Source organism: Pipra filicauda, unplaced genomic scaffold (assembly GCF_003945595.2).
Source record: "Pipra filicauda isolate LSUMZ 115617 unplaced genomic scaffold, ASM394559v2 scaffold368_size711631_pilon, whole genome shotgun sequence".
NCBI lineage: Eukaryota > Metazoa > Chordata > Aves > Passeriformes > Pipridae > Pipra > Pipra filicauda.
In genome coordinates, this window is record NW_024104496.1 from 253,972 (window position 1) to 272,117 (window position 18,146).

General features: G+C 44.5%; 1 protein-coding gene across 4 annotated transcripts in view; it reads left to right on the forward strand.

Annotated features, from left to right (window-relative positions):
• The first annotated feature begins 1,548 nt into the window (after positions 1-1,548).
• The window catches only part of TMEM131L (transmembrane 131 like), a 76,924-nt gene continuing 60,326 nt past the window's right edge, over positions 1,549-18,146 (forward strand). For all 4 annotated transcript variants that reach the window (XM_027747329.2, XM_027747332.2, XM_027747330.2 and 1 more), the window contains exons 1-3: positions 1,549-1,694; positions 1,989-2,059; positions 9,300-9,343. In XM_027747329.2, the coding sequence (XP_027603130.2) occupies positions 1,571-1,694; positions 1,989-2,059; positions 9,300-9,343 (239 nt within the window). In that variant the 5' untranslated portion in view covers positions 1,549-1,570. The remainder of the gene's footprint in view (positions 1,695-1,988; positions 2,060-9,299; positions 9,344-18,146) is intronic.

An 18,146-nucleotide genomic window follows, 5' to 3' on the forward strand; every position in this document is an offset into this window, starting at 1 on the left:
GTGTTCTGCCCACATGTGGGAAAGCCCATGCAATGAGATTAGAGATGGGGGGACAGGGTGGAAAACAAAAGACCCATCTAACTGGCAGAGAGCAGAAAAAAGGAGAAAAGAGAAGAAAGCAAGAGGAGGATGTGAGCAGGAGACAAGGCTACATTGCTATATGTGGGCTGTTGTGCAACACTGAGTGCCAAATTCTTCTCCTTTAGGGAAGGGGTCATCACTATGATTGTGGAGACCCATCCACACCTGCAGTCAAATCTGGATGGCCTCTGGGTGTGAAAAGCTTTTACAACCACTGAGCAGAGAGGGCATTGCGCAGCTGACCCACTGCTAATGGGGACCAAGGTCCCAAATGTGTTGTCTCGGTTCAGGGCTGAAAATGGGTTTTGTCATTTGTTTGGCTTTATTTATGAGCCTTTGGTGAGCAAGCCCCATGTTGCCAGTGTTTGTGTGAGTTACTATGAGCGATTGGTAAGGAGAGAACCAGACACCATTTTGGGGTTGTGAAAACCTTGTTAGCAGAGTATTTGCTTTCTTTTTCTCCTCAAGGTTTGCAGAACTAATTTAACTACTGTTGTTTCCTGTAATTGAAGCATTTGAGGGTTTATGTTTTTTTGAACAAAAGGGACAAGTGCTTTAAAATACGATTAGAAGGCTGCGTGAGATGCACGTGTAAACTGCATGACCCACACAGCTATCTCTGGGATCTATTCTACACTTCTGTTTTATAAACACCCTGTGATTCCCTGAGAGACCCAACAGGCACCATAACAGTTGCTTAAAACCAAAATGGATTTGAACAGCAGCAGCTATCCTCCAACACACAGCGCTGCCAAGGAAAGACAAATTAACCCTTTGGTTAACACCTTATTGGTGGCAGAGCACTGGAACAGGCTGCCCAGGGAGATTGTGGAGTCTCCCTCTCTCGAAACATTTAAGACCCACCAGGATGCGTTCCTGTGTCACCTGCTCTAGTTGACCCTGCCTTAGCGGGGGGGTTGGACTAGATGATCTCCAGAAGGCCCTTCCAACCCTAACAGTTCTGTGTCATCTGCACTAGGGCCACCAGATCTGGGGGACTTTGGTTGTCTTTTTTCCCCTCACCCCTCTCTTCCCACCTGCGCTCTCCCTCCCCCCTTCATACTGCGTCACGGTTTTCTCCCTTCTCTCTTTTCATGCTTTTTTTTCCCTAAAAATCACGGGGAGCGCCGAGCCCCGGCGAGGTGACACCCGGCACGGGCACTAAGGGCCGGCGGGCGGGAGATTGGGGGGCTCGCGGTCCGACTGCACGGTCGCGGTAACAAGAGCGATTTGGCATCGCATTTCCACGACGACTCCCGCATGTCCCTCTTGCTTTGCGGGCAGTGTGGTGGTGGGGGGGAGTGGCTCGGGCGCCCCCGGGAGCGCGGCTCGGAGGGGCGGGAATGATGCTGCCGCGCCATGTGCGCGGCGCTGCGGGCGGGGCGGGGCGGGCGCAGCCGCGCTGCGGGCGGGGGCGGTGCCCGGTGCCCGCGGAGCCACCCCCGCCGCCCGCCCGCCCCGCCCCAGCCGCAGCTCGGCGCGGCTCGGCATGGCGGGGCTGCGCTTCCCGCAGCACGGCGGCTACTGCCGCGCGGCCGCGGCCATGAACCTCCTACTCGGCGTCTTCCACGTCCTCCTGCCCTGCTTTCGCCCCGGGGAGGCGCAGGGACAAGGTGAGGGCGCCGGCGGGTTGAGGCGGGGCGGGGGGGTACCGGCGCTGCCCGCTCCGGGCTGGCGAGCGGGGCCGCCGCCCCCGCCGCCGTCCCTCGGGCGGCTGCCGCGGTGGCAGCCCGGGGACACAAAGGGAGCCGGGACGTGGCTCACCCCTGCCCCCCCTCCTCAATTCCCTTCCTGCCGGCCCCGCGGTGCCCGGCCCGCCCCGCCGCGGGGAGCCCCGAGCCGCCGCCTGCGGGCTCCGGCCGCTCGCCCCCCGCCCATCCGCAGTTTCTCTCTCTCTGTCCCCGCAGCCATCGAGCCCATCCCCGGCGTGGTGGAGCTGTGGCAGGCCGAGGACGGGGAGCTCCTGCTGCCCGCCCAGGTGAGGGGGCGCGGGGGGTGGGCACGGTGGTGGGTCCGGGGGCCCATGCGGGGCTGTGCCGGGGGTGTTGGGGCCCGGGGGGCGGGCCCGGGGCTGGCGGGGCGGGGGCGGCCTCGCCTGCTGCTGTCACGGCGCAGCCCCGTCCCCGCGGCCCCCCCACCCCGCGCCGTCGGCGTGGTTGTTCGGCTTCATTTATTTTCTGGTTTGCTTTGGGTTTTTTTTTTCCCCTCTGTATCTTTATTTTTTTTTAATAACGAGGGCGTTTGTGCTCGGAACGCACTAGATGTGACTATCGTGAATATGCACATGTTTATATCTTAGGCCTGTTCAGGTGAAGCCATTTTACCCCCCTGAAATGACACATCATTTATGGTGCCGTTCCTCTCGCCCTAGCGCATTTTTTTCCTCTTTAGCCGTTTTCCTTGGAAACTATCAAGATTTGATACATTCTGTGTTGGCGAGAGGGACAAATATAGTACAATGCCCGGCGGGGCTGGTGAGCGAGGAGTGGCGCTGGAAGCGGGGTCTGGAGTTAATGGTATTTGAGGCAGTCATTTAACTCGCACTGACGGACTCTGCCATATGTTGAGCTGGGCCTTCTAGACTTCAAGGCACCAGGCTCATAAACGGGAAGGAGCAGTCCTTAGGGACATCATCTTATATGAGGGGCAAAAGAGGGTAATTTGTTTGTCTTAAGCCAATATATAATTCTCTGTTTAGCGCTCAGCCGATGATAACCGCAAATGTAAGGAAAAATAGCAGAAGTGCTGTTTCTTTCCTCAGCTAGCTAATAATTGATGCTGCTTACCAGGGCTCAGCATTTTATACTGTCGTGTTATGAAAGTATTAGCTATTGTATGTCTCAATAATTTTATAAAATACATATATTGCACTGTTCGGAATTTGCCTGGTGCAGATGTAGTAGCTAAAGGAAGGTGTAGAGTCATTGTGCCTAGAGATGCTTAAGGAACTCGACCTTTTGCTTCTGCATTCTTTACCTTGAAGACATTAAGATGCATTAGATGTAGAATCGTGTAATGTAGTCATTTATAGTCACTTCTCATAGTGAAGCTGCAACTGAGTGATGATGACGTGATGTTTACTTCCTGAGGAGATTAGGTCCTCTTGGAAAACACTTTGTTCTTGAGCATCCTCATAAAAATAAGCTTTAGCTCAGCTAAAGGAAAACCAGGCATGAATGACCTGTTAACTTGGCATGGTTGAACATATGGTCTTGCTAAGTCCTTGCAGGAGTCGAAGACCAAGCTGAGGCTGCTGCTCCTCTACCATTTCTGTGGATGCTACGTTAGGTGTGCAGGAAAGAAAGCAGATCTTCTGGCTTCAGCTGTGACAGAGTAAGAAGTAAAAATTGTGATAGGCTTGCTGAAATAAAAGGTAGATGTTAAAAGCCAGTTAAGCCAGTCTCTGTGTATTAGCAGTGCATTGTCTCTTTTGCATGGGCTTCCCCTCTGAGCTTGAGGGCTGCAGCAGCATCTGATGCATCGGTGGCTTCTCAAGCTGAAGCAGAAGGGCCTGGGTTCCTCAAACAGGTTTTAAGATCAAAATTTGGTTACAGGCCCAACCCTGATGCCTGATTTTCTGTTACCGCGTGGGCTTGGGCTTTACCCAGTGCTTGTTGGACGTGGGTCCTGTGGCCACATTTGAAACCACCTTTTCCAGTTGTTGTGGGGAGGAGGAAAGGAGGCTTCCCTTTGTCTCTGCAGATTTGGCAAGGCACCCTTTCAACACTGCTTTCATGGAGTGGTGGCACTGATCTGCAGTGACTGGTCACGGCTCTTCTCTGGGGGCCTGAGGAGTCACGGGCTGCTCACCCAGCCATGATCCCCTGCTGTGCCTGTGAGGTCCTGAAGGCGCTTCAGCATCCTTGTCCTCCTCAGTCACCGTTCTGGGTTAGTGAGGGGCATCAGCAGAGAAGCCAACATCAGCTCCTGATGGAAAATCGCATTGTCTGTTAACTTCTGATTGCCCTTTCTTTGTTAGAGAGATGCCTAAACTTGCAAGAGGTTTATTGCTTGTTGGTCTCCACGTTCCACTAAAAAAAATGGTCTGACTTACTGCTACAAGGAGGTTGTCCTTACCCTCTTCCTTGCAGGAGCAGACTTTCTTAGTTAAACCCTTGATGAGGCTTGTTGCCCAGTGTTCATGTATCACAGCAATGGTGATGCAATGGTGAGGGTCTGGTAAGAGGAAGAACGTCCTTGCTTTTGAGTGGATAATAAATGTTGTTTGGTAGGGAGTATCCAAGGGTTGCTTCATTCGTGTGTTTGAAGACAGGTCTTGGGCAAGACTGGGAATGGGAAATGTCCTGACCCCTTGATTTAGTTCTTCCTGTTCCCTTTTGGAAGGAGTTTGGCACAGGTGAGTGAGGATTTTGCCTGCAGAAGTGAAAAATTCAGCGAAGGAACCATGCATATTCTTCTCCTAAAGCACCTCCCTCCCACCACTCCCAGCGGGAATATGGATTAGGTTGCCCTGTCTGCCAGCCCTTTTGCCTGTTTCTGGCGGGTTACCAATGCTGTCTGATGGATGTTTTTCTCTTTCTGTCATAGCTTTACACTATTATCTTATTTTCCATGCATCATCAACTGCCTGCCTGTGACAGAGCAGTTTTGAGCATTCCTTGCTGCCTGCAGAATTTGGGGATGAAAGTTGGATGGATTGGTAACCCATTCAGCCATCCGGTTGCCTGCACATGCTTTTGTTCCGAGAGCATGTAGTGAATAAAGACATCGTGTTAAGGGGCGAGGGAGGGAAACAAAGCGTTTTAATATTTGTAGTTGCTTTCTAGGCCTTTCACAGCATCGCTTTGTCTACGTGAGCTGCATGAATTTGCATGCTGGAGCGCAGCCGCCCAGGGCCCCCGCGCCTCCACCCCGGTTGGTCGTTCTACCTTCTGTTTCCTCTTGCTTGCCTTTCATTGTTTCTGCTTCTCGTGTGCCCCCTCCCAGCTTCCCTCTTAACATGTATTTGTGCTTTTTCTTTTTTTTCCCTCTCATGCTTGTGATCATTTGATTTCAGCTTCCTCTGAAGCCTGCAGAGCTGTTTGGGGATGGCTCACCTACTGCTCTTGCTCCGCAGCTGAGCCTGAAGGGTGCCTGGAGCATTGCAGTTGGTGAGGGTGTGCGTGGGCTTGTGTGCTGGAGCTGAGGGGGAGCTGGCTGTATCTAGCCTGCTGACAGTCTTCCACTGGTCTGCAGCTTCCTCCAGCATTTTAATGTTTTTTCCTGGGTTCCCTTTTTAGCTCTGAGACCAGCTGGTTTTCCCAGTCAGATGTGCTGTCTGTATTCCCTTGTGCCCAGTTCTTCTTTCTTGTTGAAGGTGGTGTGAAGTATGGGGTAACCACAGAGCACCCACTTACCTTGCTCTTCTCCTCCTTGGCCTTAACCTCCTTTTTACAGCAAACATCCCTAGGACGGGCAGCTGGATTTTTCTTTTTTTTTTTTCCCCCCCCTGTCATTTGTCTTTAGTGTGGAAAAATATAAAGACTTGCCTGCTCTGATGGTTGGGAGATGCATGGAAAACGAGTGGGATTTTGACATGGAAAATCTCAAGTGCAAGAGGCTTGATTAGAGCAGTTGTGGTTTTTATTCAGACTCCTTGTAATTTTGTGGTTTTGCATGTTTGTTTGTAACTTTTTAATGCTTACTTAACTAAAATGTTTGGGAGAAAAGCTCCTTCATGTGAGACTTGACACCCAAGCCCTTCACCATTTAAGGCTGAAAAAGCTCTAAATATAAAGAGCCAGGTTGTAGCACTTCACTGCAAAGCTGAAAGGCAGTTAGTTATATTTTATTTTTTTCCAAAAAGGAGAGGAAAGAGAACAAGGAAAAGCACAGTAAGGGTATCTGACCTGTCATCTCCATGAGTGTATGACAGGAGAAGCACAAATGCCACTTGTTGTTCATGATGGACACCACTTGAAAGAGGTATTGGAGAGTCATAGTCGAGTGTTTCTGTCTGTCAGAAACCACGTAGGTGGTTACTGTGAGCATCTGAAGGCAGGGGCAGGCAGTTTGAGTACCTGCAGAGCAGGACATTCAGTGCTTTCAGCCCCTTCAGTTTCGAGGGAGGAACTACTTTAAAATGAGGTAATGAAGGTTAAGTTGTAGTTCTTGTTATCGCGATTGAAAATGACAGTAAGTCATCAAAAGCAACATATATTTTGGTGTCAGTGCCATGTCTGACTGATGTGATGGGTTTTCTATTGCTCCTGCATTGTTGCATGTAGGAGATGAGAGAGGTCTTTCATTAGAGGAACACCTTGTGAATGTTTCAGTTTGTTTGCAGATACTAAGGAGATTACAATGACTGTTTCAGTTTACTGTGACAGTGTTTCAGGTGTTTGAATTTTGGAGAAAGATACTGCAATATTTACTGTATCATACTTGTTATAGATACTGGGCAAATACCGAGCTGCTTGCCTGGGTTTTCACTTTCAAGATTCTGCTTGGTTCTGAAAGATTGTTTTATTATTTTTTCCTTCTTCCGAGTAGTAGCGACTTGTCTTCAGTTCCTGTTCTTCAGTGCAACTCAGGGGCTAATAAGGTTAATTGTTGTACTGGTTTCGAAAGCTGATGAAGACCTTGATCTTACATGTGCATCTGAGATATGCGGCACTGCAGTATGTCATTAACGGAGGTGCATCCCATCAGCTATGCACAAATTAAATGTACAGAGTCACCTACTTCAAAGCAGGGTTTGTCTGAAAGCACACAATTTGTGTGTAAGCCTGAGACAAACTTGGGGTGGGAATTGTGTTCCTCTTTGGGCTGTTAAAAGGCTCCTCCAGATTTCCAGCTGAGCTTCTGGGTGGTGCTGATAGGACCTGGGGCTGGTTGGCCACGCAGATTATGCAGAAGCTGTCAGCCCAGGCACTTGTGACTTGTGTGACACAAGAGGGGCGCTTGCAGGGGCTTTCTAGCACAAGATAAGCACCTGCCCGTATTCAGGATGGGGTTTGGAGGAAGGGGATTTTTTTCCTATCATAGATAGACTGCTGAGACCTACATTTTATCTTCAGGAGGTGGTCCCTTCCTCCTATCTCCCTGTAGTCTGAGAAAGCTTGCTTTTTTTTCTGTGTTTTTTTTTTTTTAATCCTCAGTGTAAGCATACATATAGCCTGTGGCATGTAGAGGAGTGAAGATAGAAAGCTGGACATGGGTCTCTATGTGCTCAGAGTCGAGGGTGATTTAAAAAATTTTTTTCTTCTTGCACAATTGAGATTTTGTTCCATGGCTACACTGTAGATTAGGAAGGTTTACCTCGTTGTTGCTTGGGAAAAAACAAAGAGGAGAAATGGTAAGGTGACTAGTGTTAAGAGTGAGCACTGTGTAATGACACAGATCCAGGTTTCTGATGCCTGGCGGATTGTAAGCCATTTAAAGGAGGGGTAAAGCCATTTAAAATGAGGATAGCTTGCCAGCCTGCTGTGGCAGAGAAGCTGTTTCTGGAAGAGGTGGGTGAGGAGTCCTCTAGTTCTGCTTGGTATTGTACTGAGGTCCTAGAAGTACAAAAGGATCTTGGAGAAGCTGGAGAACATGCCGGGTTTGTGTTGTGCCATACTGGTAGAGTCTAACAGCAAGGCTTAGCAAGGTCTTCAGATGAGATGGCCAGGTGCTAGGACCTCTAGATAGGTGTGTGCTGAAGTGTTGTGATGTGCTGCAGATCCTGGACAATTAATGTGGTGTCTCCAACCTCTGGGCAGGCGTACAGAGAGATTGTCAAGTTCTCAAATTAACTTGTACTTCCCTGTCAGTCTTGTTCCAGATTTGGTTATGGTATGGTAGAGGCTATGCTCTTCTCTTCTATGAGCTGCTTGTGACAAAAGATGGAAGTGCAGATGCATTTGGTAGCCTTTGGCAAGATCTGTGTTAATATTAGCCATAAGGTCATTTTTTTAGCCACAGTAATGTTAATTTTAATATTAATATTAACCATATTTACTGCCTTAGTGTGGTTGTAATTTTTCTCCCCCTCGTGCAGTTCAGGTCTTCAGAAATCCTGCTGGCTGTCCCGTTCAGTAGACAGGGAGGACTGCCTGATCTGCTTTCTGAAGATTGTAGAAAGATGTTTACTGTTTACAGGTTATTTTTTTTTTTCCAGTATGTAGTGAAAATAGGAGGTGGAGTCAAAGCTGGTGGCTTGGGGCCTGTTCCATGAAATGCTTTGGTGGGAAACGTGTAGGAAGGGTGGTGGAAAGTACACTCTTTTAATTTTAAAAGGGTTTTTTTCCCCTACTTTCAATTGCTGAGGTCTGTAGCTTGTATCTTGTGGAACCATCACCTGAAGAAGCTGGGAAAACTCACCAGCTGCTCCTGGCAGGATGACTGTGACCTCTTCCTGAAAAATGTTAATCTCCCTTAAAGTTATCCCTGGTTTCATCAGTGGGGGTTCAGTGGCTGTAACACACTTCGAGTTGTACCTAAAGCTTTCCTGGAGATCTTGGCCAGTTCAGAGCAGCTACCTCCTTGTTTTAAATGGATTTCCTGCAGGGAGCTCATTGAACCAACACTTGAGTTCATTTCTGTAGACAGCTCAAAGTGGATCATGGTAAACTGCAAGCTGGCACAGTTCAGCTGCATGTCTTGAAAATTACCTGAGTCCAGCAACTGAGTTAAGGTGATGTGTTCAAAGCTTGTGCTCTCTTATGATTTCTGTATGTGCTGCTTATCAGTTGCTACTAATCAATGATAAGATCTAGCTTTGGGACCTTGCTGTGCCCGTTGGAATGTGGTACTTTGCCTTTGCTTTTGGCATTAACAGGTGATCTGCATTTCAAGGCATTCTGCATCCTATTTCCTCAGGTACTGGCTAATGAAATTTACTGATGGCGACAGATAATTAGAAAGTGGAGGAACTAGGCTTCCTGTAGTTTGAGGACACTTGTTGGTTTTAGATTGAAAATCTGTACGTGAACAGATTTTGTATAGATGCATTTACATAAATGGAAAATGAGTCTGTCCAGTCAGCATTTGGGAAAAAAACAGCAGAACAGCCATGTTAGGGCACCTTTTATCTTGGCAAAATGAGCTGAAACTTCAGATGGGATGTCCAGCGACCACCCTACTTGAATCATAAAAGAATCGCTGTAGGAATTTTACGTTCTTAATTTGTTTTGCAAACGAGTCATATGAGAATCCATTCTCTGAAGGAGTTAAAAATGATAACGTAGCATGTCACAATTCTGAGATTCTTACATAGTATTTTCTCTGTTTGTCAGGCTGATTCGGAGGAGGATGTGGAAGAGCATCCACAAGAGCAAAGGTAAGCAAAACTCAAGTGAAAACAAGAGTATTGAAGCTCATTTTGATTTTGGCTTTAGGAATTACCAAAGTGTAATTGGGCAGACTACTAAAAATTACTTTTTCTCCTGCATGTTATGTAGATTTTTTTTTTCTTGTGACCTTTGATTTTCTCAACTTAATGTTAATATTGATTTGTTAGCAAAACCAAAAAATAGTGCTCAGTGTATGCAAGACTGAAATACCCTCTTTTAGCTCTTTTTCTTAATTCTGTCTCTAAGATGAATTTGCTTCTCATTGCTCTCATTTTTCACTTAAAAAAATGTGTTTAATTCTGCTTTATTGTATATTTTGTAATTGATTTCTTTAAAGCAGGGGACAGTTTTCCATTACAAAATTTGCAAATGTATGTAGTCTTGGAGTGTTAATTTGTACCGAGGCAGGGAAAGAGGTAAAGGAGACTTAAAGCCAAAGGCTTACTGATGTGTTGCTGTGGAACAATAAATATTCTGCCTTATGTCTTGAAATCGGATAAATAATAAAGCTCTTAAGAACTGTAGCCTCAACTCTGCTGTTTCTGTTATGTCAGGCCTTCTCTATATTGAAGGGTTTGGTAAATAGCATCACAGATTATTTTTTAAATACACATTTTGTTGCCACTGAGCGTCCAGGTTAAAATGCTTGGACATCTACCAGTGAAACACTTCCTTCCTTTGGTATGTGTTAATGTGGGTACAGCTTTCAGTGCCATGCCAGCCAGAAAGATCACAAGACTTAAAATAAACACACGTAACAGCACTGTTCTCTGATGACTGCAGTTAGCCAGAAATGCTTTTCTCATTTATCTCCAGTCTTTGCCCTTAGCTTAGGTTTGAGAGCAAATAGATCTGATAAAACACAAGGTTTGCTGAGAGCTGGCAGAAGGAGTAAACCTGGGGGGTGGGAACGGGCTAGTTATGATGGGTCTGTCCTGCATTGCAGCGCTTCTTTGTGTGGCTTTTCCCCTTTTTGCCCCATTGAGAGCCTTATCATCTGAACCCTGCATCACATTAAGGCTCCTGTGCCTCATCTCTGTGGGAATTACAAAGATGGTATAGAAACAGGATGTGAGAATTACTGTGGTCTCTGACAGCTGGTGCTGATTACTTGTGCTTGCCTATGTCCCCCAGTTCCCACCTGCATAGGGGTTTTTTTCTGCCTCCTCTCGTGAAAAGAGTGGTAAACTATTGAAAGCTGGCATTTCCCTGCGCAAATACAGAACTTTCTAATTTTTTCAGCTGGAAACTGCTATGATTTTGACATAAATTTTTCACTCTGTACCTTTCTTTATTACCTGCATGCTTGCTTTATTGAGAGGAAGTCAGAAGGCAACAGTCTCTAAAGTTGTGCTTAAGGTGGTTTCTGAGATTTTTGTTAGTAGGCAGAGAGATGTAGTTTAGGTGGGAAAAAAAAATCTCCACTTGCCTGTTTTTCTCTGGAGGTGGATGGAGTAACTGGCTACTATGGCAGTAATAAAAATATTGTTGAAAGATAATTAGTTCTTGAGAGTTAGATAGGAAAAAGTGGTTTAATTGGTTGGGTTTTTTTGGTCATTCAGGTGCTTAAAGATTTTTCCAGTGATTATTCATTTTCAATAATGAACTTTCTTTCTGAAGGTAACGTTTATAAGGTTCACTTGCATGGATGGAAACATCCTTCTATTGTCATACTGAAATGCTTCAGGAAACTTGCCTAAACAGACACTGGCTTGGGTGCATCTTTTTAACTGCTTTGGTTTGCTGCTGTATGTAAACACCGACCTGAGTGTGCTCTGTATACTGAAGGAATGTTAGAGTGTAGACTTTATGAAGAAGACCCAACAAAGGTACGTTAGAAGGAGTAGAATTTATTAGTTTATTTCCAGATTAGTTTTTATTCCCTTGGCTTATATTACTGCATGGTGAAATCGTGGGGATTTCCTTTTCCTGTAGCAGCAAAACCTGAAGCTTGCAGCATCTTCATCTCACTGTCTGACAGCATGCCGTGGGGAAATCAGCTAAAGCTACTGTAATTTGATGTGAAGTCCCTGGAAGCAAAGCACCTTAAAGTAAGGATATGAGCAGAAATTAAAGGTGATAGAGCAATCAGAAATTTCCCCAGAGCTGAAGGAAGTATGAGGAGTTCATAATCTTGAGGCATAAAAGAGAAAGTCTCTTCCCAAAGCATTGTTTTATTCAGTTTTTAATTCTAGGTTAGTGGGCTCTCTTGGGAGCTCGCTAACCTACTTTAAGAAAAAAAACCAAAACTAGTAAGGTATCAACAGTCTTTTAACTGACTTCCTGTGCATGGGCATCACAAGATCTTCCTTTTGGGGTGGGCTTCTTGGTTTGCTCTTGTCCTTGTGGCAAGTGCACGGGGAAGACGGATATAGTCTCATTATTTCTGCCTTGGGTTTAGCTTTAACAGATAGAGAAATTTGCATGGAGGTAAAAGACGTTATCAAAATATCAACTTCTGTGAAGAGCTATTTGGGAGGTGAATGAGAAACTATTGATTTGGAGGTCCGTGGGTTTGCAGCTTCCCTGAGTGAGAAAAAGATCATTATTAACTCCTTAATTTCCAGCCTGTGACTCCTGCCTTTCTGATTGCTTGGAAGCTACCACATGTTGCTTTCTAGTGTTTTGTGTCACTCTGGATCAGACTTTGAAATAAGAAATGCAGCACAGTAGATACTTGAGTTGCTGGATATACTGTTTCAGGCCACAGACTTTGACAGAACTAAAACCACGTGTATTTAGACTAGCCTATTAAAAAGCTTCAAGTTTCATGAAAAACTTTTTGTTACATTTGAAAGTAAGCAGTAAAGAGATGCCTTCCAGAACAGCTTTGTTAATGATAGGTGTTGACAAGAAGAGGTTTTTGTTGCTGTGTTTGTAATTTTGTTGTTTTGGGTTTTTTTTCCCCCTTCATCCTGGTGATTTTACTTGCCACAACTGGCAGTAGCAAATTTTGAAGATTTGGATGCTTCCTAAAGCACCATAATGAGTCAAATGAAGTCTGACACAAATGAAGGGACTCTACTGTTAGGTGATGTGCACAAATGATTCTATCAAAATTTTTAGCTTTCTTCTTCAAGGAAGTAGTCACTGGACTAAAAAAAAAATAATTTCACATATATGACATAGTTAATATTTGGGTTTTGAGGACTTCTGGAGAAAGGCCTTTGAGGATCCAGTTTCCCAGCTGACACGTAAAACAACATTTGCATCAGAATAAACTGCTGTGCTCAAGATGGGGAGCACATATTCTTACTGTGTGATGCGTAGTAGTTGTCTATGAGAAAGGAAAGCCATAGAATACTAGGAGTATGGTATGTAATTAGCTAGTAAGAGAACATTTTCCAGCCTTTGCCTATGACAGGGCATATTTTGCTTTAAGATAGGTATCAACTCCTAGGAAAATTATGAGTGTGATGCAGTTAGCTCAGTCAGGCATTTCTGTTGAGCCTTTGCCTTTGATCACCGGAGAGCGTTTGACCCTCTGGACTGGAGCTGCTTGGGGCAGTAGATGGTATCGGCTCCCAGTGGGTTCCTGCTGGGGTGTCAGTGCAGCCTGGGAGTGACAGCTGGTGCCTGGCACTTTGACCTCTTCTGATTGCCTGATGGAATTACTCCTAATCCTGTCTTTTTTGCTGTGTCTGTGAAATAGTGCTCCAGACATGGAAGAGAAATTGAAGGTAAAGGTAACCGAGGGAGTAGCTTACTAGTTGCCTGAGAGACAGCAAAGCAGTTAAGGTGCACAGACTGCAAAATTACTAGGGGTTTAGTGCGTACTTACGAGATGTAGTTATAATGCTTGCTTCAGGAAAAATCCGGAGTGGCAGGGGGAGAATGAGCCTGCTTCGCGTTGTGAGGTCATACATTGCATTTCCTCCCTGGCCACAACTTCATCTCCAGTCAAGAGGCACAAATGAGGTCTGGCACCATGGATGGACTATTAAGACACTTCAGAACTGACTCATCCTTCCAAAAAGCCTGTGGTCTTGGTGCCATAATTTTTGACAGTCCAATTCTTGGAAAGTAATGGCATGGGACTGGTGGTATGCCCGTGTACTAGATAACTTGCTTGGGTGGTGGCTAAACCAGGAAAAGAAAGATTGAAAAATATGTTAGGATCAATCAGATTTTCTTTTTCTTTCTGCTTTTTCTTACTGAGAAAAAGAAAAATTGATTTTGTGCAAGAAGAAATGTCTGAATATTAAAAAAACCATGGCTTTATGTTGTGTTTATTTTTAAAACATCTTTTATTAAAATCAAGCTGAGTATTCATTGACAAAGTGTCAATGATCCTAACTTGTAATAATGAAAGCTGTTTTTATTAAGTTTTTAATAGTTTTTAATTTTTTTGTTTTACAAAAAAAGCAGAAATCCATGTGTGTATTAAAAAAGAAAACAAAAAGCTGCTTTTCTTGGGAAAAAGCTTTTTGATCCCTATTAATTTACTTGCATAAGGTAACACATTTCTGCAGTATGCACAGAATATGTGTTTTCAGTGGTTTGTACCAAAAGCTTCTTCAATATTGGTTACCTTATGTTTTTAGTTGATACGTCATGGCTGTTGTGTCCCAGTTGGAATTTCACTAGATCACCAAGGGACTACTAATTTTAATTTTTCCTGGATGCCTAAAGAAATTAAATTTACTTTACATAATCTTAGAAGTAAGTGAGTGGAAACTAGTTGCACATACCTACCTGTTATGCTTGGGTGAAAAATCCCTAAAGAAACACCTGCAGGGAATGCAGAGGATGATGTGAAATTGGACTAAAAAAAGCTTGCTGAAGAGAACTGCAAAGAGGTCAACAAAGTTGGAGGTTCTCTTGTAGATGAAGAAAGCGATTGTTTTGGAAGGAGCTATCAGTGTCACTCTTCCTCTCCTTTCTTACACTTCTGCTGGGCACAGGCAGAGTGCCAGGCTGAACTCCTGCTGCTTTAATTGTTTATCTCTGTTTTATGTGTGGCAGTTGATTCACTGATGAACTTTGCCTTGCTGAACTTCGTATTAAATGTTGTTAGGGACAGCTGTGCCCTTGTGTGCATTGCTTCTTCCAAAATACTGGTCCTCTTACAAAATTATGTTGCTTGCCTGCTGGTACAGGGGGTAAAAAACGTTTTGTTTTTTTCCCTGAGACATTGCATGGCAGTGCTCTGTGCTAACAAAGGTTTCAGCTATTGTTTATTTATTTCTAAATTGCTTTCAGACATTTAATAAATGAGAGCAGTGGCCTAGGCCAGCTGTGCTGTGTTTCACACCAAACTGAGGATCTGATGCTGTGGCTTTCTGTGATCAGGAGTTAATGGCAATTGAGACAGTCCTGCAGTGTTTTGCAAAGAGCTGTCAAACTTCTGTCCTCAGCATAGGTCCTACGTGACCTTGACTGAAATATTTTAAAGGTGATGCATGGCCACATTTAGTAACTGTTGGATTTCCCATCATCACAGTCTTGTCTGTTTGTATTGAACAAACCCTGCTGGAATCTATTTTCCTCACTGTTGTGAGCCCTCTGGGACTGGAAGATGCTCATGATTGGACCAGAGACTCTTTGATCTGTGGGCTCATATGCTACCTAAAATGGACTTTCCCATCTAAGGATGGCAATTTGACTTTGAGAAATTAAGACAATCTTGGTGTGGTAGTTGCAGATTGGTGCCTTTGCTCTCATATGGCTCATGGTGCCTTGAAAAGCCACACAGGCTTCTATGGAAACACCAGTTCCTATACTGGTAAAAATACCAGACGGTGGCTGTCTCCTCCCAGCTGGGGCTGTGAGGTCATTGTTTGCACCGGGATTAGTGTATGTGAATTGTGTTTGTGGATATGTGCTACAGGAAAAAACTTTCTCACATGTAGTGACTAGTTTTAAATAGACACGTAAACTCTGCTTCACATTTTGGTGTCCTGTATCTATCTTTCTTTTCTTCTGTTAATAATTTCTTCACTCTGTTCTCTCTATCTTTTGCAGATCTCTTGTGTACTTTTTTATGGCATCTCTACTTTATTTTTAAGTTCTGCCCAGGCCATGCCTGGAACAGTTGTAGTTTCTGTACTGCAAGAGGAAGAGGCTCTCTTGCCTTCTCTGTTGTCTGGCGCTGTCCCCTGACTTGTGCAGCCTTACCAGTTCTCTGGATTAGAATCACCTCTTTTTTTTTTTTTTTTTTTCCCAGGTTAACATTTACCTGTGATCTCTCTCTGATTAGTTTCCTCTTTGGCAACTGTGGCAGCATCAGCCGAAAATGTGCATGGAAGTGCTCCCTTGGTATCTACATTCCACTGTGTGGGATGGATGCTGGACCAGACACCAGAGCCCTGTGTCACCTGCAGGATGTCATCTCTGTTCTACTTGTCCCAAATTGCTCCCAGGGAGGCCCAGCCTTGTCCAGACCTCATGGCATCTTTTTGCTGTTTCCTCAGTGTCTCAGTCCCCTCTCTTCCTGTCCCTGCCTTTTCGCCTGCTTTTGGAGAGGTGGTTGCGTGGTGATACTTGTGCCAGGGCTGACTCTGCCCCCTTATCTACTGCAGTGCAGGAGGAGCTATGGAGGAGCCCAGCCAAATCTGCTGCTCTGCTCACTGTTGGTGAGATAGAAGAGCAAGTTAGCCCTCAAAAGTGTGGGGCTGAGAGGAAGAGCATCTTGTTATATGTTAGGAGTAACGCCTTTGTCAGTGGCTGTTGGGTAGAAGAAGCGTAAGGCATTTACACTGGTGTGATGGATAGCTGTGGAGACAGTGGGTGGGGTTTGGGTGGATGGTATGGCAAATCACACAGCCTGCCGCTGTGTGGAAAATTGAAAGCCAGTGCACACACACATACATCATTTGTTGTGCATGATTTTATGTTTTCGGGGCTCTTGGTAAATTCCCCATAGGCTGTGCTTTGGGACAGAGCCCACCCAGAATGCGTGACCTTGAGAGTCAGGACAATCCTGATCTGAGCAGGTGGGATGGGGCATATGGTGTCTTCCCATTCTGTGTTTGTTTGAGTCCTGGTTAAAGAGCTGTGCAAGAGCAGAGACAGATCTGGTGGCACAGCCTGTTGGTATAGTCATGCAGCAAACACATGGGGAAGGTGAGCTCTTAATGCCAGGCAGTCGCATGCTGTGAGGGCTGTGCAAGTCTGCTCTGGAACATGGCATTTTTCTTGTTAAACTTAACCTGCATTGTGTTTGGGACACATTTGTATGCTTAGAGAAGAGGGAAAAAAAAAAAAGAAGGTAAAACAAAAGTAAACAGCTACCGTGGCATGTTTGTCCATGTCCATTTGTAAACTTAGTGTACCCTTAGCCTGTACTTGCTGCTTCTGTAATATAAGTAGTTCAGAATAGGAACTTTCTTCTTATACTTTTTCATTTTAATACATTAATAATGGACTTCAGATGTCTGTTAATCTCCTTCTGATTTGTGGGCAGTGGACCACAAAAGATTTAGCTTTATGTCTATACATTTATTATTAAGAAATTATTTTTATCACCATAATAGCTGCTTCTTGGTTACCCTAAAGAGAACTTAATTTGCAGTAATTTTAATTTTACCATTATGCAGTTAAAGGGTAGACATCCAGTGTCAGCAGTTTGAAAATTGACACCCTGTAAGAATTTAACTTCATAGTTTTTCTGGTGTTGCAGATTGGCGAATTGTGACAAAATAGAAAAAAGCCAAAACAACAGTTTGCTCACTTCTAGGAATTTGCGTGGAGTCCACTTCCGAATGATCAACCCCAGCACTCTGGTTTGATTATTATAAGCACAGCATAAAATTTACCTGAAAACTATCTAATGCAGAATAATAGTGATAGGCATGCAGTTACCTGCCTCTTATCTTTCTAGAGGCTCAAAGGTAACACAAATGTAGCTTTTAATGTCTTTTGTATTTTTATTTGACTAGGAAATGTGCTCTGAGAGAGCTGTGCTCATGCCCTTGCAGTGGCTCTGAGTGCATGACTTGTGGGCAAGTAGGTGAAGGAGCCTTTTCAGTAGTTTTGGTGTTTGCCATAGTAACACAAGTAAAAACATGGACAGGGAAACAAAGCAAATAGCTCATCAGTACCACTTCAATATTGGTTATAAATTCAAGCCTGAGTTTTAAAAAACATCTTAGTTACATTGTCTTAAATACCATTCTGTATCCACTGTCTTTGGTAGCTGCTTTGGGAAGAGATTTTTTCTTTTTGGTGATTATTGCAAAATGAGCAACTCCTGTCTTCATCAAGACAAAATGGTCCTGTCCATTTCAGGGAGGGGAACAGTATACATCAAATATTATACTTGCACTTGAGGACAGTGTGTATTAGCTCTTTTGCAGAGTTCTGAATTCTCACTGCAAATATTTGCTTTATATTTGTAGAAGAGTTTGCTTTCATCAAATAAGCTAATCGCCTGGGAGAAACACATGGGCAGTATGAATAATTTAGGTGTCTGCTAGTCCTCTCAGGGGTCCAGCATTCTGTGTTATGTCCAGGCTACCAACTGAGATAAGGAAGATAGAGGGCAAAGCTGGTGGTGTTGATAGTCACCTTATCTTCCTGTCCACCACCTGGCCCCAAAGTGGTGTACAAATAAAACTGAGGGTTTTTTGTATGTGTGTGTGTGTGTGTGTGTCTTAATAACTTTTAGAAATAGCAATGGAAATATAATTAGATGAGGATAACTCAGGATATTTTGTGTGTATGAAACAGACCTTGCTTTCTGTAGAACAATTGGACTTTATATAAATTTTAAACATGGAAATTTCTCAGTCAAAAGCAATCACTGTGAAGAAGCTTTTTTTGCTCAGAATTATGAGGAAAAGAAGCGAG